Raw genomic sequence first — 20,554 nt, forward strand, 5'->3', positions numbered from 1 at the left:
TCGATTCCCCGCTCAGGGCACATGCCTGGGTTGTGGGTTCCGTCCCCAGTAGCAGCAGCTAACAATGATGCTCTCTCATCATCGATGTTTCCCGTGCTCGCTCACTCGCTCGTTCTCTCTCTCTCTCTCTCTCTCTCTCTCTCTCTCTCTCTCTCTCTTCCTTCCTCTCTGAAATCATTAAAAATAAATTTAAAAAAATAAACACACAACTAGCCACACCTGGCCAGTAGCTTCCTGACACAGGAATGACACTAACCATGACTCATCCTTCGAACTACGTAGCTGACTGTTCTGCATCTCCATGTAAAGAATTTGCACAAATATAAATATTTACAAGTCTGCTCTATCCTCTACAAATAAGTGTTAAGCCTTGATTACAAGCTGTCTTTTATAAAACAACAACAACAACAACAACACCACCTATTGGTGTGTGTGAAAGACACATTCGTAGCATTTCATCCTTGGGGGTACTCACACTTTCGTGAAAGTTGGCAGGAACCGTTATAAGCTTGTGTAATGCATCTGCAGTTCACAAGGAGAAGAGATGGCGACTGCTCTGCAGGATGGATCAGGGCGCTTCCCGACGCCGTTCAAACACAGGCCCGATGCCTGCGCCCGGTGCTCCTTCACTCCATAGGCCACACTTAATTAGGAGACAAAGGACGATTAAATAAGCCCCGACAGCCAGCCAGCCTGTGTGATCCTCGTTCTACCTCAGGCACAGCTGAGGGACCGGTGATTCCCTTTCCAGGGAAAGCAACGGGGAGACATCTGGCTCCTCCGAGGCCGGTCCTGATCGTTGAGATGAACTCCCCTCCGGGAACATGGCTGCAGACCAGGGAGAGGCGGCCGGTGGAGTGGGGAGGGGAGGGGAGGGGAGGCCCGGTGGCACACGCAGAGTCCTCGGGGTTCCGCGTGGCACCGGGGGGAACCCCCTCAGAGCACACCGGGTGATCAAGGCCAGTTCGCCACCCACACGCGTGCAGGCGAGGCCAGAGCAGTGCCACCAGGCGAAAGGCCCCTTTGCCCTTCACAGGTGCGAGCGCAGTGACTCAGCGGCAAACACGCTCTGCCCAGGCGCACCCTTGGGGGGCCTGCTGATGGCGACGTGGCAGGAGAGTCACTGTGCGGCACGGGGCCTCCTTTGTGGGAGCCTGTGGACAAGGTGCCACCGGTCAGCCGTGGGCGGCTGCTTTGTGGGAAGAACTCCTGGGTCTGATGGCTCCTACAGTAGCAGTGGCTGCTCCGTCTACAATAAATAGTCTCTCCTGTCTGCCTGTGGCTTCTCATGTCTCCATCCTCACCTGGCATCAGAGGACCCGTGCTCCCACAGGCGCCCTGCAGTCTCAGGTGCCCCTACCTGGCACGCACACTCCAGGCCCCTACACTGACCCGTGAGTACAGTGGAGGCCTCCACAGCAAGCTCCGGGCCCCGCCCCGCTGGCCAGTTGGAGGGGCCCCTTGTTTCCCAGAGGCAAACAGGGTAGACCCCTCCCAGGAAGTGTTCAGAGAGCACTTCCTGGCCCTGCCCCAGACCCACGAGAGCAGAACCCGGATTTTCCTGGGATGCCCAATAGTTGGCCATATGTCCCTCTCGTCACACTCCCCTGGGGGGATGACTGCTCCGCCAGAGGCTTTACCCCTGGTGATGGTCTGGGTGGCGGTAACAAGCACCCCCTTGTCTCTTACTAACCTCAGGACTCCTGCTCCTGTCCCTGGGAGGCACCTCACAGCCCCCTGTACCTAATCCATCAACTTTATTGCTTAAATAAACTATAATTTTATTTCCGAATGATTTCTGTGCCCCACGGGGCATGGACGTACATACAGATGGAGGCATATCCATGTCAGGGGGAGTTTGAAAGTCAGAGTCACTTGTTGGGGTTTTAAGGGTGATTCATGAGTCTCTGAGCAGACAGGAGCTACCACCCACGGGCAGCGGCCGAATTTATTTACAGGCAAAGCCGGCACACCAAGAGTGATGAGCTGTATTGTGCTGATAAATGGCAAGTTAAAAATAAAGGATGGGCAGAGAACTGTAGGTGGAGAGAAACTTAGGAGATAGATCAGATTTAAATAGAGGGGCGAGGCTGAGGCGTCTGAGGATGCATGTTTGGGTGAAAAAAAACAGCAGAAGTCAGAATGAGGGCTACTCATGGGGCAGGGAGGGAAAGAGCGAGTGAATGAGGCTGAGGCCAGTTAATGAAGGCTTACATTGGTGTTGTGCAGTCTTTCTGTAAGAGCCATTTATCCTATATAATAAAAGCATAATATTCTAAGTGTCCAATCAGACACTATGATGCTCACCGACCACCAGGGGCAGACACTGCTGGGGTCTGGCCGATGAGGACTGGGCGAGAGAGCTGGGCAAACCCTAGAGCCGCCCCCAGTCCCTCCCCAGCCAGCTGGCCAACCTCTGTGGCCGCTCCTGGGCCAGTCAGCCCCGATAGGCCCCGAACACCGGCCAGGCTGAGGGACCCAACCCGTTCATGAACTCGTGCACCGGGCCTCTAGTTTTTTTAGGAAAGTGTATAAATAGCAAAGCAAAGTCTGGGAGGAGAGTTTAGTTCTACCGCAAGCTGGTCTATCATTTTCTACGTCCCAGTACTAGTCAGAAACGAATCTTTTTTTCTATTTTTTCAAATGTATCACAAGGGTTGCTTAAAAGCTGGGTTCGAACCTCAAATCCAAAGAGAAAGTCTATGCAGGGCCCAGCAAATGGATGCCAATCTTTTTTTTTTTTTTTTTTTTAAACAAAACTTGTCAAAAATTGTACAAGTAGCTGCCATCAACCAAATAAAGTCAGCACAGACTCAATACCCTAATTCTACAAAGTGAATTTTCTGCTTCCCCTCTCCGCCCTCCCTCCCCACAGCTGCTGGGCCTCCAGCAGAGAGGGCATTGTCTCACACGCTGCATGCACTCAGTCCACAGGGTGTACAAACACTTCTTAAAATATCCTGTTAAAAAGAGAGAAGCGGAAAGTGGGCGGAAAAAAATATAACCAATCCGGGGCCCTTTCCATGTTCCTTTGGGCCACCCCACAATTCGTCAGGCACAGACGCATTTGGTTCGTTATAGATTTTATTAGAATGATAGAAAATAATACATACAGATAACCATAGGATACACACACAGAAATGTAAATATATATTTTTAACTTTTCAATATGAAACAATGTACACATCTCATGGAGATATCTTGCTAGAAACGCCATAGACACAGAGCAATGGTGTTGGACATGGGAGCCTAGGAACCGCTACGCCATAAAGAGGCGCCGCCCCAGCGCATGGAGTGCCACATACGGGAACCGGAGAGAGGCGGCCTCTGTTCTGACAGAAGGGGCCATGGTTAGATTTTCCTCGGTATTTACAGTATATACAGGCCTTGCAGACAAAGTGAGAAAGAGTCTTCTCCTTTGCGCAGGACGGCTTTATCTTAAATGTAAATTCTAACCGTAAAAGCACAGTTTTATGCTTTTTCTTATACATGAAACTATTGGCTTCAAATGCTGAGAATTCTGCAGAGAAGAACAAGTTTCTGCAAATGGTTAGGGGGAAAAAAGAGAGAGGTAAAAAATTGTTTTTGCCTCATCTACACTCCATCTGCGGGTGTCACGTTATTCCCTGCATAGTGCTCTGAAGGCTGGTCCGTGAGAAGCCTTTGAAAACCGCACACATCAGAGTCGGCGGCCTCGCCCGGTTCTGTGACAAATTTACCGCAGGAACTAAAAAGCCTGCTGGCTCTCTCAGATAGACGGCTGGATTTCATTAAACACACACACATACACACATACAAAACCCACGTCTCTGCCACCCAAAAAAGAGAGGGCCTCTTAAATGAAACCGGAAACTGGAGATGAAAAAATCGTGTGAATTTCCTTTCATGTGTGGGTTGAGAGTCAGGTCCTTCCTTCTTTGGCCCACGGTGTTTTAATAAAAGCTGCGAGCTTGTACCGGGGTGTGAAGGACACAAGTCATGCTTATTATTATTATTATTATTATTATTTTAATTTTTGAAAAGGATAAGGGGTGGCCCTTTCAATTTCACAGGGTTGTCAAATGGAACAAAAGCCCTTGCTGGAAGGGGCTGCAGGCTGGGCATCTACTGTCAACATATTTTCACCAAGGTCTGCACAGGGTGGGCGGACCTGCTCACACTTCTTTCCTCATCTGTCCCAATCCTTCCCGGGGCCAAGGCAGGTAAGGGGGCGGGGTGTGTGTGTGTGTGTGTGTGTGTGTGTGTGACCGTCCCATGGTTCATAGAAGAATCCCACCCCCTCCCTAGGACACTGGGGCCAAACCGCCCCCCTGGACTCCCTAGATCAGCATTTTCCAACCCTCCCTGGAACCCCATGCGCCCTCTTCAGAGCAGGGCGGTTTCTAAATGCGCTTCTGACCCTTTCAACAGAACACGGATCAAGTCCCCCAGACAGGGCCACTCTGACGGGGACCCTAACTGTTGGATTCAATGAAAGCTCAGTGAATGAAAGACACAGCAAACATACATGTGACCACGTGGGAGGATGGGAGTCTTTACCCACAGGCAGAGTGTAAAACCATCGCTTACAAACACCTATAGGGTGTCCCCCCCAAAATGTGTACACCCCTAAATGGCCCATAGCTCACTTTTGAAAACAAAATGTATTTTAATAAACACCGCCTTTAGAGTTATTCAACGTGTGTGTATACATTTTGGGGGGGACACCTATATATCAAAAGTCTAAAGTACATAATATATAAAGTCCTTTGGTTTATCAAGTATTAAGGCATCTCAGATTCCCCTAAAAGGATGTACTGTTTGCTTTTGAATTATATTTGCATTTTACCTACGTAGAAAGTTAAAAATACAGAGTTGGGGGGTGGGGGGAACAACCATGCATAATCACTGCATTTCGGGAAAGCACTGTTTTTTTGTCACCAATTAACTTGTAGTAAATGGTAGAAAAGAGTGGCTATCACCACAGGGCGTGAGCCATGAACAGGACCGCCGGCAGGCAGCGTGACACGGGGTAGGTGTTGGCGATGGCCGACGGGGAGCCCCTGGCATCCGAACCTGCCAAGGGAGAGAGTGCGGGTTAACACGGCTCCTGAATCACAGCCACGGCACAACCATGTATTCCTCTCAGAGCAGGAGGAATGTCATGATCAGCCACCTGCTGTTCACAGTGGGGCACATGTTAGCTGCCAACGCGATCTATGAACACACTGGTCTGTCTTCCTTCCTTCCTTCCTTCCTTCCTTTCCTTCTTTTCCTTCCTTTCCTTCCTTTCCCTCCCTCCCTCCCTCCCCTTTTTAAAGTATTTTTAAAATGAATATCAGAGAGAGGAAGGGAGAGGGAGAGAGAGACAGAAACATACATGATGAGAGAGAATCATGGATCAGCTGCTCCCTGACGCCCCCTACTGGGGAGCGAGCCTGCAACCAGGGCATATGTCCAGAGCGGGAATTGAACCTGTGACCTCCTGGTTCTTGGGTCCACGCTCAACCACTGAGCAACACCGGCCGGTCTGTATTTATGTTTCTTAAACAATTCTAGGCTTTGTTCAAACACTATCCCTTAACCGTCACTGAATCTGAGAACACAACTTAGTTTGGAGAACAGTGCTGCTCTCTGGCACACACCGTTGGGATAAACAGAGGGTCTCATCGGAGCAGGCAGCATAGGGCAAGCATGGGGTAGGGGAGGAGGGTGGGGATCCAAATGGATAGCCTTGCTGCCTATTTCCCCACGTCTTTTCTGTCCTCCTGTCTTATCCTTCCCCTTATCATACACGACTCGGAGGAGTTAGTTCCCCCTGCCTCACCCCCCACCCCCCAACCTTTCTCAGCACCCGATGAACAGCGTGTGGGGAAGCGGTGGGCAGACGGGCCTGAGGACTCGGGGTCCCTGCAGGTGTGTGTGTGTGGGGGGGAGAGTGTGGCCTGGCGCTTACTGGTTCTCCTCGGGATCCTGACGGGCGTGCTGCTGGCCCCGTCCCCTCCGGCAGTGGTGGCCCGGACGTGGACGACGTAGCCCTCCTGGACGGGCAGCCGCAGCTCGGCCGACGTCTGGTTTGTGCTGAGCACCCGCAGGCCGCCCTGGCCGCTCGTCCTGTAGAACACCTGGAACGTCAAAACACACTCAGCATGTGGTCCCAGCGGCAACCCCTGCTCGGGCCTGAGCCCCGTCCTTCGCTACGCTCCCCACACCACCACCACCCCAGCTTACGTCCCAGCCTCAGCACTGTCTAGCCAGGGTCAGCGCCCGGGGCTCGCACACAGCGGGACCATCAACCACAGCGTCTGGGAGGGTGAGGGTCACCCGGAGAGCTGAGCGGGAAGACAAGGCCCCCTGCCCTGATCGCGGACACGCACGGAGGACCAGAGCCAATGTATCTCACTGTGTTTTCTTTTTTAATATATTTTATTGATTTTTCTCAGAGAGGAAGGGAGAGGGAGAGGGAGAGAGAGTTAGAAACATCAATGAGAGAAGAAACATCCATCAGCTGCCTCCTACACACTCCCTACTAGGGATGTGCCTGCAACCAAAGTACATGCCCTTGACTGGAATCAAACTGAGCCAAACTGGTCAGAGCTCATTGTGTTTTCTTAAATATGCTTGTTGTTGGTGATCCTCCCCGGGGGATATTTTCCCACTGATTTGTAGGGAGAGTGGAAGGGAGGGAGAGAGTCACATCGATGGGTTGCCCCTGCACATGCCCTGACCAAGTCCTGGGAATCTAACCCGCAACAAGGTCCGTGCCCTCGATCAGAATTGAGCCATGGCTCAAAGCTCTATCCACTGAGCCAAACCTTTTTAATTTTTTTTTTTTTTTTGAGAGAGAGGAAGGGAGAGGGATAGAAACATCAATAAGAGAGATGAATATTGATCAGCTGCCTCCTACACATCCACTGCTGGGGATTGAGCCAGAAACCCGGCATGGGCCCTGACCAGGAATCGAGCTGTGACCTCCTGGTTCATATCAATCAATGCTCAACCACTGAGCCACACTGGCCAGGCAGCTTTGTTTTTTAAAGTCATCCATGGGTAGCATCAGAAGCAGCAAACTAACATAAACCATTTACAAACATTTTATCCCCAAACCCACGTGAATAGAATTATTGCACATCTTGGGAACACGCCTTCTTCATACAAGGCTTGACATGTGCATGACGTCATTAGGTTGAAGCCAGAAGCCTGACCTCCCTCACTGAGGGAATGGAGCCCGGCTCCCCGGAAAGCCCTGGCGGGAGCCGAAGACCACCGCAAACCGCGCCACCCACCTTGTATCCCGTCACCTCCGACTCATTCTCCATGGCTCGGACCCGTTCCCAGCTCAGGAACACCCTGGCGTCAGTGGCGTTCCAGACCACGTTTCCCGGTGGCTGGCTGGGAGCTGGAAGAGAGAGTGCGGGGTTAGCAGGGACCCGAGCTCAGAGGGACTGTCCCTGGGGCAGAGAAGGGCCTTGGAGGGAGTGGGCCAGCATCGCCAGGGTGGGGGTAAGGGGTGGGGAGGGGACGCCCAGTGCAGGCGGAGCCAGAAAACCTCAAGTGCAAAGCGGACAGAGCCGGTCAACATGAATGTGAACTTTCTCACTCTGATCACCAATCCGAAGCCCAGGGCGGTGGTCATAGTGTAATAGGAAAGTGGACGCACTTGACTAAACACCTCACACTGAGCTTTCCACACGGGGCCGTGCCCGCTCCCCGGGGGTGGCACCCTGCCAGTGTGGGGATCATGAAAATGCACGTGGCTCTGTGTTTGCAGGGCTGAGCTGGGCTGGCTGCTGTGGCCCGGCCACCCACCCACCAGGAGCTGCCATTCCCGATGCAAACTCCCGCCGCCCCCCACCCGGCACGCAAGATACCTACGCGTCTTCCTGGTGGTGGCGTTCACCGTGGCGCTGAAGGGCCCGGCGCCCGCGCTGTTGTACGCCCGGACGGCTGCGTGGTACACCAGGTGGCTCCTCAGGCCGTGGAGCCGGGCCGCGGTCTCCCCCGCCACCACCTTCACTCTGCGCGGCGAGCCCTCCTCCCCGCTGGTCCAGTACCGCACCTGGGGGCCGAAACACGACGGGGGCTGCCCTCATGCTCAGCGGCTGTCACCAACATGGGCGCCTGATGGGATTCCTTCCTTTAGACAAGTATTCACAAAGTGCCTACTGTGTGCTGCACACAGTGGGGCTCTGAGCCACGGATGCTCAAGGAGGAGACAGTTCTTCGTCTATAGGTGCCAAGGCCACCAAGAAAGAGAGAATGGGAGCTGAGGACCAGCCTGACCGCATGGACGTCCCCTGAATGTGAACAGGATGGGCAGATGTCACCCTCACGTCTAGGTCAATCCTTCCAGAAACTGTGCCTGCGGGATCCAGTTCCTTTTCTATGGCTATTATCCCCTTTTCCTACCCAAACGAATGTTATTTTCATTCAACTTATTGAGCTCATTTCCATATCCCTGGATATGCTCATGGGACCACGTGCTGGTGAGATGCCAGTGGAAGCCAGACGCTAGCTGGGACATCATGGTTACAAAGACCTACAGGGACGGAGCAAGGGACGTGGCCGCCTCCCGGCCGCAGCTCCCGAGAGCCATTACCTCATAGCCGAGGAGGTGGCCGCTGCTCAGCTTCCAGGGGACGGCGCTCCAGGACACCTGGATCTCTGAGGATGACAGGCTGTGGGCCCAGACGTGAGCCGGAGCCACTGTAGGTTCTGTTGGGGAACACCAACCAAAACACAGCGTTGGCAGGAAATGGTAGAAATCTACTGCAGTCCTTATTTTCAGAGAGCAGGTGGATACACTTGCAAATTCACAGACTACTCAGTAAAAAAATATCTACTGTCATGAACCGTGTCATGAAAACAGAGACATTGGCCCACTTTCGTTCCTCGGGGAAAGAGGACATCAGAGCCGCGGCGTCTCCTGGCTCAGGGGCCACGGCAGCCTGGGCTCCCTGCTCCGCCTCCCCCGCTCCAGGCCCAGCTTGTCTCCCTCCTCCCCTCTGTCCTCTCCATGACCGCCATGTCTTATTGTCATCCGCAGCTCTTGCCAGAGCCTCTGTGACCACAAATGCTACTGATTCTTCTTCGTTTTTAAAGTAAATTTTTATGGACTCCAGAGAGGAAGGAGAGGGAGAGAGAGAAATCATGATGAGAAAGAACCATGGGGCCTTGGCTGGGACCAGAAGCACAATCGCCGTGTGTGTGTGTGTGTGTGTGTGTGTGTGTGTGTGTGTGAGTGTACCTTCCTCTGCCGAGAACACGGTGGCCACGGGGCTGAACGGCCCTTCGCCCTTGTTGTTGTAGACGCCCACTTTCACTTCGTACGGCGCAAAGGGCACGATGCTCTCGTTCCGGAACACGTATCGCGGGGCCTCGGGGGACGTGACCACTGTCTGGATCCAGGTGCTGACCCCCAGCGGGCGGAAGGCGACAACGTACCCAAAGCCCTCGCCATTCTGCAGCTCCTCGGGGACCGGCTGTGAGAGAGAGCGCTCCGGTCACCTAGGGGACCAAGGCTGCTGCTGCCAGCCTGGCCTGCAGGGGGCACACCAGGGAGAAATCCACACCATATGGAGTGGGTGCTAAGCCAAGGGGAAGCTCAGTGGGACCCACGTGGGCACTTTCACTCTGAAATTTCCCAAAGCTGTTCATGTGTCTGAGCATCTTATAGCCCTGTCTGAGTTCTGAATGATAATGATGATGATGATGATGATAATAATAATAATAGTAAGTTGAATGACCACATCTCCTATGCCAAACAAATATCACATTATCCTCATGTTGATTTTATGAACAGAAACCACACATGGATATGATAATTAAGTGCCAAACCATAACATTAGAAAAACAGGAAATAAAACCACGTACCAACTCAAAGCTGCATGTGGGTCACATCAAAAATTCCTACTCCCATCCCATCATGGTCTCGACTTTTAATGTTTTTCAGCATCTTTAAATCATAGAGACAATGCCAGTGCCTTTTGCTTTCAACGTGCTCATTAAAACTGTTCCCAATGATGACATCAAGCAGCAGCTGAGAGGACAGCTAGGCCGCCAGCACCTGGGGCGTCAGGGGCACGTCATGGGGGTGGGGGGGTCCCTCACCAGCGAGCGCACAGCTGCTCGGGATGCCTCAAGGGCAACTGGGGAGCAGCAGCCAGACACGGCTTTCTCCCTGGGTTTCCCTGCCTGATGACCTAGGACAAATTATTTAATAACTCTATGCCTTAGTGTTCTGTCTATAAAATGTCAAAACGATGCAATTGTTAAAAATATGAAAAATGCTAGGAACAGTGATTAGTCAGCCCAAGCTTTAAAAGCATTAGCCTCCTGGCTGGCGTGGCTCGGTGGTTGAGCGTTGACCTAGGAACCAGGAGGTCACGGTTGGATTCCCTGTCAGGACACACATGCCCAGGTGGTGGGCTTGATCTCCAGTAGGGGGCGTGCAGGAGGCAGTCAATAGATGATGTTTTATCTCATCAATATTTTCATCTCCCTCTCCCTTCCTCTTTCTGAAATTAATAAAAGCGTATTTTTTTTAAAAAGCACCGGCTGCCAGCAGGACCCCAACAGCCTCCCTAACACCCCCCCTGCCAGGCCGCAAGGACTGTGAGAACAGCAGGATCCCAGCCCCCCAGGACCCCTCCTTGAGGCCCTGAGGATTGTGGGAACAACAGGTCCCTGAGGGGCAGATGCAACCCAGACACTCACCTCCCAGGTTATCACCAGTTCGGACCGGCTTCCGCCTCCCCCACTGACCTCGGAAGGAGGCACTTCGGGGGCTGTGAGGTTAGAGAGACAGAGGTGAAACCCTACCGGCCTTCGGCAATGTGTGCTTGAAAGAAGATCTTGCTCATTTTTCATAATTCACATCATTTGATCACAGGCACATTCTGCACACACGTGTGTGCACATATGCAATATACCTCTCCGGGTATGCACACAGATGTTATGTGTGTTTTTCTCAGTGAACACGGACACTGGTTTGGTTCCTCGGCCTGGGGCCCGCGATGCACAGAGGCAGAACCGGCCACATGCACGGACCCGCAGTGTGCTGGACGGACAGGGGCAAAGCACCTTGTCTTTATTCCCAGGGGTCCTGGCACCAGCCCCAGGGGACACTGAGCTACAGCTTACGTTTCTGGGAGTCTGACTGTCACATGTATGAGGGTCAGTGCCCCACACCCCCACTTTGTCCATGGGTAAGCGGTCTACATCTTTGGGGGGGGAATCAGGACATGGTTTACATTTGTATGAAATGATCAAGGTTTCAATCTGTCAGAAAAAAAATGGACTCCGTCTGAGGGTCTGTAAAACAAGGAACTGCTTCACCAGGAACGACAAAAGGAGGACAGGATGGCGGCTTCACATAAAAATGCCCCTGATGAGCTACGGACCCGCACACGGGCATCAGCTTTCTCGCCCCCGCAGGCTGTGCTGAGAGAGCCCCAGGACGCGGCGAGAATCCGGGGTCCCCGCAGCTGGTCTCGTGCATAGTGGCACCCACCTCACCAGGAGGCGCTGAGCCCCAGGGGACGCTCCTTAGCATGCCAGGTGAGAAAATGAATGAGCACCAGGCAGACGCGGGCCCCCCTGACCCACAACACGCAGGTCTGGCACCGGTGGTGTCTGCACCGCCCCATGAGAGGCAGCGTCACTCGAGTTGTGGGAGCGGGTGCCATCACTCCAATCCTGGCTTACAACCCACACGGACACTGGGCTGTGTTTAAGACGCCATACTGCCCTCGAATTACAGAATCTGAGAGGGAGCCGCTACGCCCACTCAGATGCCTCGATCACGGAACAGAATGTATGCTTTGCTCGTTTTTAGCTGTGGCGTCAGGATACTTTCAGAATTGCCAAACAGCCGTGTGGTTCACAGGAACCGTTCCCCGGGGTGGGATGCCCTACCAGCGATTCTCTCTGGGCTGAAGCCTAAGGGGCCGAAGGCGCCTCCTCATGCACTGTTTGGACTCATCATCATCCCCCCGTTTGTCAGGGCTCCTTACAAAGGAGAACGGCACTTCCCTGCCCACAGGGTGACGGTGCCAGCCAGTAATTATCACCGTAAGTGACAAGACCAGAGCCACTCAACATGCATTAGTGGACACCGGCAATGCACCTGGCGCTGGGAATGTCAGGATGCCCCCGAGGCACGTTCAGGGGAGTCTTTCTGACAAATGCCATCCGGCCAGGCCAGTCCTGCTGTTAAAGATGGGGCTTGGGCGGTCACTGTGCCCATGGGTCACGGAGGCCTGTCCCCTGCTGGCTGGGAGACCAAGGCCGAGGGAAATGCAAGCTCGCCCCCGGGGAGACCTGCCAACCCATGTTACTCAGGAAAGAGAACACTAACCTGCCTCTTCAGTTCTTACTTTTTCTGAGGGCAAACTGGGTTCTCCACCTCCGAGTTTGTTGCTGGCTACAACCCGAAATTCGTACTCCACCCACGGGTTTAACTCGACTACAGTGGCAGTGTGTGTTTTCCCATCAATGACCTCGGGCACTACAAAGAGCAAGTCAGAGAGGTCAGAGTCTGCGTGGTTCGGCGCTGGCTGGCAACCCACGGACAGGTACCCGCAGCCCCGGCCGGAGCCCTCACCTGTCCTGGCGGCCTGCCAGCCCAGGGAGAACGGCGTCCTTGCCTGGACGGCATAGGCGGTGATGGGGCTGTGGTTGTCGGTGCCTTCTGTCCAGGACACCTGGGCTGTGGTGTCCGTGATCTCCTCCACCTGCACGTTTGCGGGTGGCCCGGGGGAACCTGGGAGGCAAGCAGGAGTAGTTAGGCCACACGTCTCACCCTCCTTTTCCAAAGGGAAGAGCATGTCACATGACCACTGGAACACCGCCAGAATCCTGATTTCAGAGGCACTTACAGAAAAGGCCATTTACCTGTAATACCCGGCTTCCCTTTCTTTTCTTCTTCTCTTTTTTTAAAAATATATTTTATTGATTTTTTACAGAGAGGAAGAGAGAGGGTTAGAGAGCTAGAAATATCGATGAGAGAGAATCATCGACCAGCTGCCTCATGCACACCCCCCACTGGGGATGTGCCCGCAACCAAGGTACATGCCCTTGACCTGAATCGAACCCGGGACCTTTCAGTCCGCAGGCCAATGCTCTATCCACTGAGCCAAACTGGTCTCGGCCCCTTTCTTTCATTAGGCCTTAAATCCAACTGGGAGGCAGTCATTCTGAAATTGGGATGCCTCAGCGGCACATGACGCCTGCTTTTGAGGCCCCGGCCAGAAGGGTTTTTTCAAACTCAATGTCCTTTGCTCTGGGCGGGGTTCCCACTCCTGCCATCCCGGGCTCATCTCAGTCATCCCAGCAGGTCATCTGGGCTGTCTCCTCTGGGAGACAGGCTGGTCATTTCAGCCCAGCAGCAAATCAGCTCCTTGGAGAGCAGCCCGGTTGTCTAGGCATTCAGGACGATGCTGATTCTTTTGGAGTTTCCATAGACATGTACTCACAAAACACAATGCACATGTATGTCTTCACATACTATGCATGCACCAACATACATACAAATGCACACGTGTGTGCGTGTACACACAACTATTCCCTTTCATATTAAACTCGATCACGGACTTCACTACATGTTCATAGCACATCGGCTGAGCAGCTGCTGTGCAAAAGCTGCACAGAGGGCGGAGCTGAAATTTTTATGTCTTTGAATTTGCACCCATCCTTACTGTCACATTCTTAGGGAGCAGGAACCAGTCAACAATAAAACCGCACGCTCCTCTGCCCCCTCTTCCTGGTTCAGCTGCAGGGAGACAGGCCCAGGGAAGACGGTCAATAAGAAACATGGTGGTGCCGAAACCGGTTTGGCTCAGTGGATAGAAAGGTCCCGGGTTCGATTCCGGTCAAGGGCATGTATATTGGTTGCAGGCACATCCCCAGTAGGGTGTGTGCAGGAGGCAGCTGGTCGATGTTTCTCTCTCATCGACGTTTTTAGCTCTCTATCTCTCTCCTTTCCTCTCTGTGGAAAATCAATAGAAAATATTAAAAAAGAAACATGGTGGTGTCGATGTTTACCTCTCACTACAAGGTCAGCGGCTGAGGAGACACTGTCCACCGCACTCTGCACCACACAGACGTACTTCCCTGCGTGCTTCAGCTGGATGTTCCTGATCATCAAATCACCGGATGAGCTCTGTGGGAATGAACACGTAAGGAGCACACTTTTATTCTGCAAACCAAACCCTCGTGAAGGCTGTGGCCAAGCAGGAGACCTGTATCCGGAGAGAACAATACGTGGGGGAGAAGCCGACACCCCAGAATGTATGGAAATAGAAATGAGAAGGTGAAAACCACACAGGAAATAAAGAGGAAACCACACAGGAAATAGAGGGGAAACCACACAGGAAATAGAGGGGAAGCCACACAGGAAATAGAGGGGAAACCACACAGGAAATAGAGAGGAAACCACACAGGAAATAGAGGGGAAACCACACAGGAAATAGAGGGGAAACCACACAGGAAATAGAGAGGAAACCACACAGGAAATAGAGAGGAAATCACACAGGAAATAGAGGGGAAACCACACAGGAAACAGAGGGACAACCACCATGGCTGTGGATAGATTTCCATGACGGAATGCCCATAAATTCCTCTGGGCATTTATGTTTCCAAAATAAATGAGGGCAGAGACCGTGGTCTCAGAGTCTATTTCCTCCCACCAGGTGCCACTTCTCTTTATCTCCAGCTCAGCACCTGCTCATGCTCCTCTCCACTTCCCACCTGTGCGCAATCTCCTGGGAAGAGGAGGGAATGCGTGGCTCTAGGGGGGAGTGGGGGTGTTTGGGGGGAGGGGGAGATTTGGGCAGCCGGGCTTGCTGGAGCTTTTTGAGCTTATGCACTTTTCCCCAAAACGTGTGTTGGCTTTTTGTCACGAATGAATATTGCCTATGCAGCCTAGCCCCAATGACAAGGGGCAGAGTGGCTTGAAAGCTGTGAGTTCGGGTTTTCTTTGTTAGCCGGCCCCTCTCCCTCCTGAAAGACCACTCTGGAAGCCCTGGGGTTAAAAGGCCAGCAGACAGACCTTCCCCGTATCATGCCAATGCTGCCGCGGGCACACAATCGGGGGTAGGGCTGTTACGTGCCTCCCTCTCACATAGCAGGAAACCATTGTGCTGAACTGCATGTGCTTAAGGGCCATGTCGCCGCGGAGGGCTTGGTGGTTTATGCAGAATATTGTTACCAAGGCACAGGTCCCTACACCAATTCACAGGCCACGAACCAGCCTTTCGACAAAGACCTGAACTGCCGAGCGATGGGATTCCTCTCTGAAGCTTCGTGATTCTGCTCCCATGCCTCCCGCAGAACCTACACCAAGCAGGCAGTGTGGCTGAAGGCCTCAACAGCCCTCAGTTGGTGAGAACCATTTGTGAGGAGACCAGACTTCCGGGGCGGGATAAGCCCCAGGGTCGAAGAAGGATGTGGCGGTGAAATCGTACTTAACTGAGGCTAGGATCCTAAGCATCTCCCCTTCCTTTGCTTTTCAAAGATTACCCGCTGCCCCGCCAGCATGATGCAATGGTTGGGCGTTAACCTATGACCCAGGAGGTCACAATTCGATTCCCAGTCAGGTCACATGCCTGGGTTGTGGGCTCGATACTCAGGAAGGGGCGTGCAGGAGATAGCCGATCCATGATTCACTCTCATCACTGATGTTTCTCTCTCTCTCTATCCTTCTCCCTTCCTTTCTGAAATCAATAAAAATATATGAAAAAACAAACAAAACAAAAAAAAGGCTACCTGCAACCCAGGTATATGCCCTTGACCGGGAATCAAACCTGCAACCCTTTGGCGCACCAGCTCGATGCTCTAACCTAGGGGTGTCAAACTCAATTAGAGAAGGGGCCAAAATCTAAAATCCAGCCTAAATCGCGGGCCGAATGGTTTACTGAACAGTCATAAACTGTCATTGTGATGGAAACGCAGCGGAGTGCAGTGATGACAGCGCGGTGCGGGCCACAGTGCAAGGCCTGGCGGGTCGGATTTGGCCCGCGGGCCTTGTGTTTGACACATGTGCTCTAACCACTAGGCGACACCATCCAGGGCTGCTGGGCATTTCCTGAGCATCACACGCTTGCTGCTTTCCCAGTCTGCACAGCGCAGGGAGGAAGGGCCACTCACCCCGCCGGCCTGTTCCAGGTGGGAGCTGTCCTTCTGGAAGCCGGCCAGCGCCCCGTTGAAGTACCAGGTGAACGCGACGTCCAGCAGGGGGTCGTGCCGCACCTGGCAGGGCAGGACCACGCTCTCGCCCACGGACACGTCCATGTTCGACGGCGCCAGCGTTATTCTCGTGGGGTCTGGGGGGCCGGGGGGGAGGGGGAACCAGGTTTTAAGCCAAACGCCAGCATTTTGTTGCCACGAAAGCGACGTTCCCAGGCCGACTTTGCATCTAGCCTGGAGCATGCATGTCTGCCCGGCTCACCCCCCGCGCCCTCCGAGTGTCAGATGGTTTGCAGCTTCCTCCTCCCACGAAGCCCCTGCTTCCCACCCCCAGGGCCTGCGTTCTCCCAGCTCCCGAGGAGGTCAGCCTCCCAGGGCAGCGCCCTCCTCTGTGCTGACGACGTGAGCCAGCCGAGGACCGGCATGCAGAAGGCACTCAGGTTTTCCCTGACTGAGTGAATCAGGGGCGGAGACCCCTTTTCCTGCCAAGGGCCATGTGGCTACTTATACCATCATCCTCAGGCCATGCAAAATCGTCAATTTAACGATGAGCCTGCTCAGTCTGGCCAAGCATTTCACTCACTCACCCTCATGCCGTGGCAGGGCCCTCGTCAGCCCTGGGGCCACACATTCCCGTAAGTCAGTGTTTCCCAAACTCCTGACATATGGGTACCCCTTCTATAATTTTCGTCACGCTGAGTACCCCTCGTACTCATGAGAACGTAGAATTGGGCGCAGCTAAGCACGGTGCAGTGCACATCCCCACCAAACCCCGGTGCAACGGGTACCCCCACCAGACTCTTCCCGTACCCCCGGGGGGACGCGTACTACACTTTGGGAAACACTGCCCTAAATGAACAAATAAATGCCAACTCTAAGTGACATTTACCAACAGCAAGGACCCTCCCATGGTCACAAACATCTCCAGGCACCCTCAGGGTACGGGAAAAGACAGAGGATCCCAAGACCTCACAGAGGAGAACAGCAGGAGGTCATGCAGGTCACCAGCACAGGGGCCAGCGTGCGTCCGCCCGCAGCATGCAGTGTGGCCCACCCACCCCCTTGGGGACCCCACCTGTGACGACCAGGTGCGTGGAGCCACTGGCCGCCCCGAACTGGTTTTCTGCGAAGCAGGTGTACGTCCCGGCATCGGCCTTCGTCACGTTGGCTATGCTGAGCCCTCCGTCTTTCAAGAAAGAAATTCTAAAGGAAAGACAAATGCAAACTGATGGCAGCCATGTCCCCCCAGATAAACAGCCATCTTTCTAGTAGAAGTGCTGCCTCAGACTAGTACTTCTGAGCTGTTCTTGGAAACAGAGGGAAACGGAAGTAAAGTTTCCATCCCCCGGGAAAAAGGACGGAGCTGCATTACCGACAGGGCACCTACATTTGGAGATATTTCCCAAGCAGGCAGGTGTGGCAGGTCCCCCAGGCCGTACCCTCATCGGTTTGGAGAAAACGAAAAGTAGGAGGAGACTACGCTCCTTAAATCCAGAAGGGGAGCTGAGAAATAAGGAACCCCCTGGCCTTTCATTATGAAGTGGAGAGAAGCACATTCAAGCCAGGAAAATCCAGATTTAACAAATATAATTTCAGAGACAGGAAGGGAAAGATGAAGAGAGAGAGAGAGAGAGAGAGAGAGAGAGAGAGAGAGAGAGAGAGAGAGAGGGAGAGAAACATCAGTGACGAGAGAAGATCATGGATCCGCTGCCTCCTGCATGCCACACAGTGGGGGTCAAGCCCGCAACCCGGGCATGTGCCCTGACCGGGAATCGAACCCACCAAAAAGTTCTCCCATCCCTTTTGTTGGGGAGGCAGGAAAGAGAAAACTGGTGGAGAAAAGTCTCAAAGGGGAAGTGTGAGTATAAACACGTGGCCCATCCCGAGGGCAAATCCCACCAGTGAGAGTATTCTGCCCTGTTCCCCAGAGACCAGCCGTAGCTTCCATCCATAAGTGCGACCCGCTGTGACTGATGCAGAGAGTGACTGGCTGGAGGTGTTAGCAAGCGAAGGAAGAGAGTAGGGAGATGATGTGGGGAGGCCTTGGCTCATAGTCCGAGGGAGGAGGTGGGGCTGGGGGCTCCGGGAAGCTGGGTCCCACCCTGGGAGGGTGGTGAGCGCCGAGACCAGGGACCGATGTCGCTTGTGGAATGATCGAGAGCTCAGCTTCCACCAGTGCTTTGGGCTGGTGCCGGAGAACAGCCGGGCGATGGCGGCTGTCTTCCCGTGCGGAGACAGGGTGACAGGGAACTTTCCGGACACAGAGGGACCCACTAGGAATGTTGGGAGAACAGGAAACCCCAGGCACAAGCCTGCTCCCCGCCTCTTGGCCCCCCCAAGAGGGTCAGCGTCCGAGGCAAGGCTGCCAACTCCAACACCAACAGAGGGACCCTCAAAGGCAGCAAACTCATCGCGGGAGAAGCTGTGAGCTCACTGGCTATCTTCTTCCACCAGGAAGTTCTGAGAGGCCCGCTGGGCAGTTCTGGACCTACGCACACAGACGCCCTTCAGGAAACGGAAGCCCGGCTCCGAGAATCAGGTGGGCTTTCCCTACACACGCATCACACACTGTCATGTGACACGTGTGGCAAAGGCCCGCAGGAGTGACACGGAAGGAAGACCTGTGAGCCCCGCCCTGGGGCTTGGGAGGGGGCCTCCAGCGGGTAACAAGGAGCTGGCCTGGAGCAGAAGCCGCAGAGACATGGGGAGCACTCAGCTCCTCCCTCCTTCCTTTTGGCGAGAATCCGAAGGCAGCACCACGCCCTCCTGCGGTGCATCCTGGGAGAGTTACCGCAGTCACTGGTCTTGCTTCCAGAGAAAGGACCTGCTTTTCCTTAAACATGTTCGCAGGAAAGTGCAAAGGCAGTATGCCATGACGCCAAGGTTTCTACACCTGCATGACCATGTTTCTCTTGGCATCTTCAGGGAGGGGGTGTTGGGCTGCTCCTGGGACTTGGGGCTTCCACACCCCAGTACCTAAAACTTTGATGTGGAGCCTGGATACAGAGTAAGGTATCAAGTTTGAACAGGAAACTGGTGTGAGGCAGACTCGTTAACCGGCTCTCCCTACGGGAATCAGAGCATCGGCGAAGTATTTTAAATGCGGCCTTCACGTTTATAATCCATAAAGGTCGTATTTGACATATGGATTTAACCACCGCATGACGACCTGCAAAATGCAGCTGATGTGACTTTAGAAAACACTGGAAAGCAGCAATTTCTTTAATAATATTCGGGTAGGATTTAAGGTTTACATAATGGAAAACAGTTGCTGTAAAAAAAAAAAAATTAGGTATTTTCTCATTGCTCATCCCTTTCCTTTTGAACCCAGTCCCGTTACTTACTCTGAAGTGTCTGGGCAACACAGTGGCAAAGGAGAGTATTAAAAAACAACACCGGCAGCTGCAGGGCCTGTGTGGGAGACCCCGTGGGAAAGCCGCTCTAGTGTTACCTGTGTGACTCCGGCCTGCAGGTCAGGAAAGGGGCGTCCGGGCTGTGAGAGAGATGCCCAAAGGGAGCCCTGTCCCTTCCTTGCCGGTCCCAGGAGGCCAGGTGTCCAGCCAGCCTCTGGCTAAGAATGTATGCCAAGCAAAGGGCGCCAAGCAGAATGACGAACCCGGCGACCTAGGGCTTTCTGGCCTGTTTCCCAAGCAGAGGGGGCACCAGACTCAGTACTGGGCAGCTTGTCCCACAAGTGGCTGCTCCTCTCTCTCCACGGGCGGAAGTTAAATCAAAGAGCAAATAACACTCGCCGTTAGCTTCCCCCGGCCCGGGGGGGAATGGGCATGGCGATCAGCACGGAGGCTGCAAACACACATAGGCCTGCCATAGAAGGACACGCGTACACACGCAGACATGTAACCAGCCTGTGCTTGTCGGGGCAGACATTTACGTTCTGCTCCGAAGGGATGTCACCGAATGGATGGCCCAGTGCGTCCCCAAGAGCAAAGGGGATCTGCATTCACAGGACCTGGAGGGGCTCATGAAGGCGGGAAGAGACGGTGTAAAACCCCACGTGAGCCTTTAAGGTAAGTTGACCAGATGTCCCGCTTTTGGCGGGACAGTCCCGATTTTTAATAATTTGTCCCACATCTGGTCACCTCACTTTAAAATAATTCAGGCATCTGCATGCAGTCTCAGTGAGCCTCGTGGGTGTGCCGGTCTGAGCTTGAACAAATGCATGAGCCTGTGTAACTGTGTCACAACCCAGCCCTAAAAAAACCCCTTTCCCCCTTCCCACCCCCCAGTCCCCGCCCTGTGACCCCGACAGTCACCCTCTCCACCCACTCTCGGCCCCGCAAGCAGGGACTGCTGTTCTCTGTCCCCGAAGCTGTGCCTTTTCCAGGAATGTCACAGACAGGGCACCCCCAGCACACAATGCTGATGGCAT

At 53.7% G+C, this 20,554-nt stretch overlaps 1 protein-coding gene across 2 annotated transcripts in view; it reads right to left on the reverse strand.

The window, feature by feature from the left end:
- Positions 1-4,270: 4,270 nt before the first annotated feature.
- CNTN3 (contactin 3) overlaps positions 4,271-20,554 on the reverse strand; it is an 88,828-nt gene continuing 72,544 nt past the window's right edge. Inside the window, exons 12-23 of one of the 2 annotated variants that reach the window (XM_036432096.2) lie at positions 17,240-17,367; positions 16,126-16,301; positions 14,023-14,140; positions 12,584-12,742; positions 12,338-12,487; positions 10,696-10,766; positions 9,227-9,461; positions 8,579-8,694; positions 7,855-8,038; positions 7,266-7,378; positions 5,936-6,104; positions 4,271-5,055 (exon numbers count right to left, since the gene is read on the reverse strand). In XM_036432096.2, coding sequence (XP_036287989.1) covers positions 4,958-5,055; positions 5,936-6,104; positions 7,266-7,378; positions 7,855-8,038; positions 8,579-8,694; positions 9,227-9,461; positions 10,696-10,766; positions 12,338-12,487; positions 12,584-12,742; positions 14,023-14,140; positions 16,126-16,301; positions 17,240-17,367 — 1,717 coding nt within the window. In that variant the 3' untranslated portion in view covers positions 4,271-4,957. The remainder of the gene's footprint in view (positions 5,056-5,935; positions 6,105-7,265; positions 7,379-7,854; positions 8,039-8,578; positions 8,695-9,226; positions 9,462-10,695; positions 10,767-12,337; positions 12,488-12,583; positions 12,743-14,022; positions 14,141-16,125; positions 16,302-17,239; positions 17,368-20,554) is intronic. The other variant, XM_036432097.2, reaches the window with a different exon arrangement.

The sequence above is a fragment of the Pipistrellus kuhlii genome, unplaced genomic scaffold (assembly GCF_014108245.1).
Source record: "Pipistrellus kuhlii isolate mPipKuh1 unplaced genomic scaffold, mPipKuh1.p scaffold_m20_p_11, whole genome shotgun sequence".
Lineage (NCBI taxonomy): Eukaryota > Metazoa > Chordata > Mammalia > Chiroptera > Vespertilionidae > Pipistrellus > Pipistrellus kuhlii.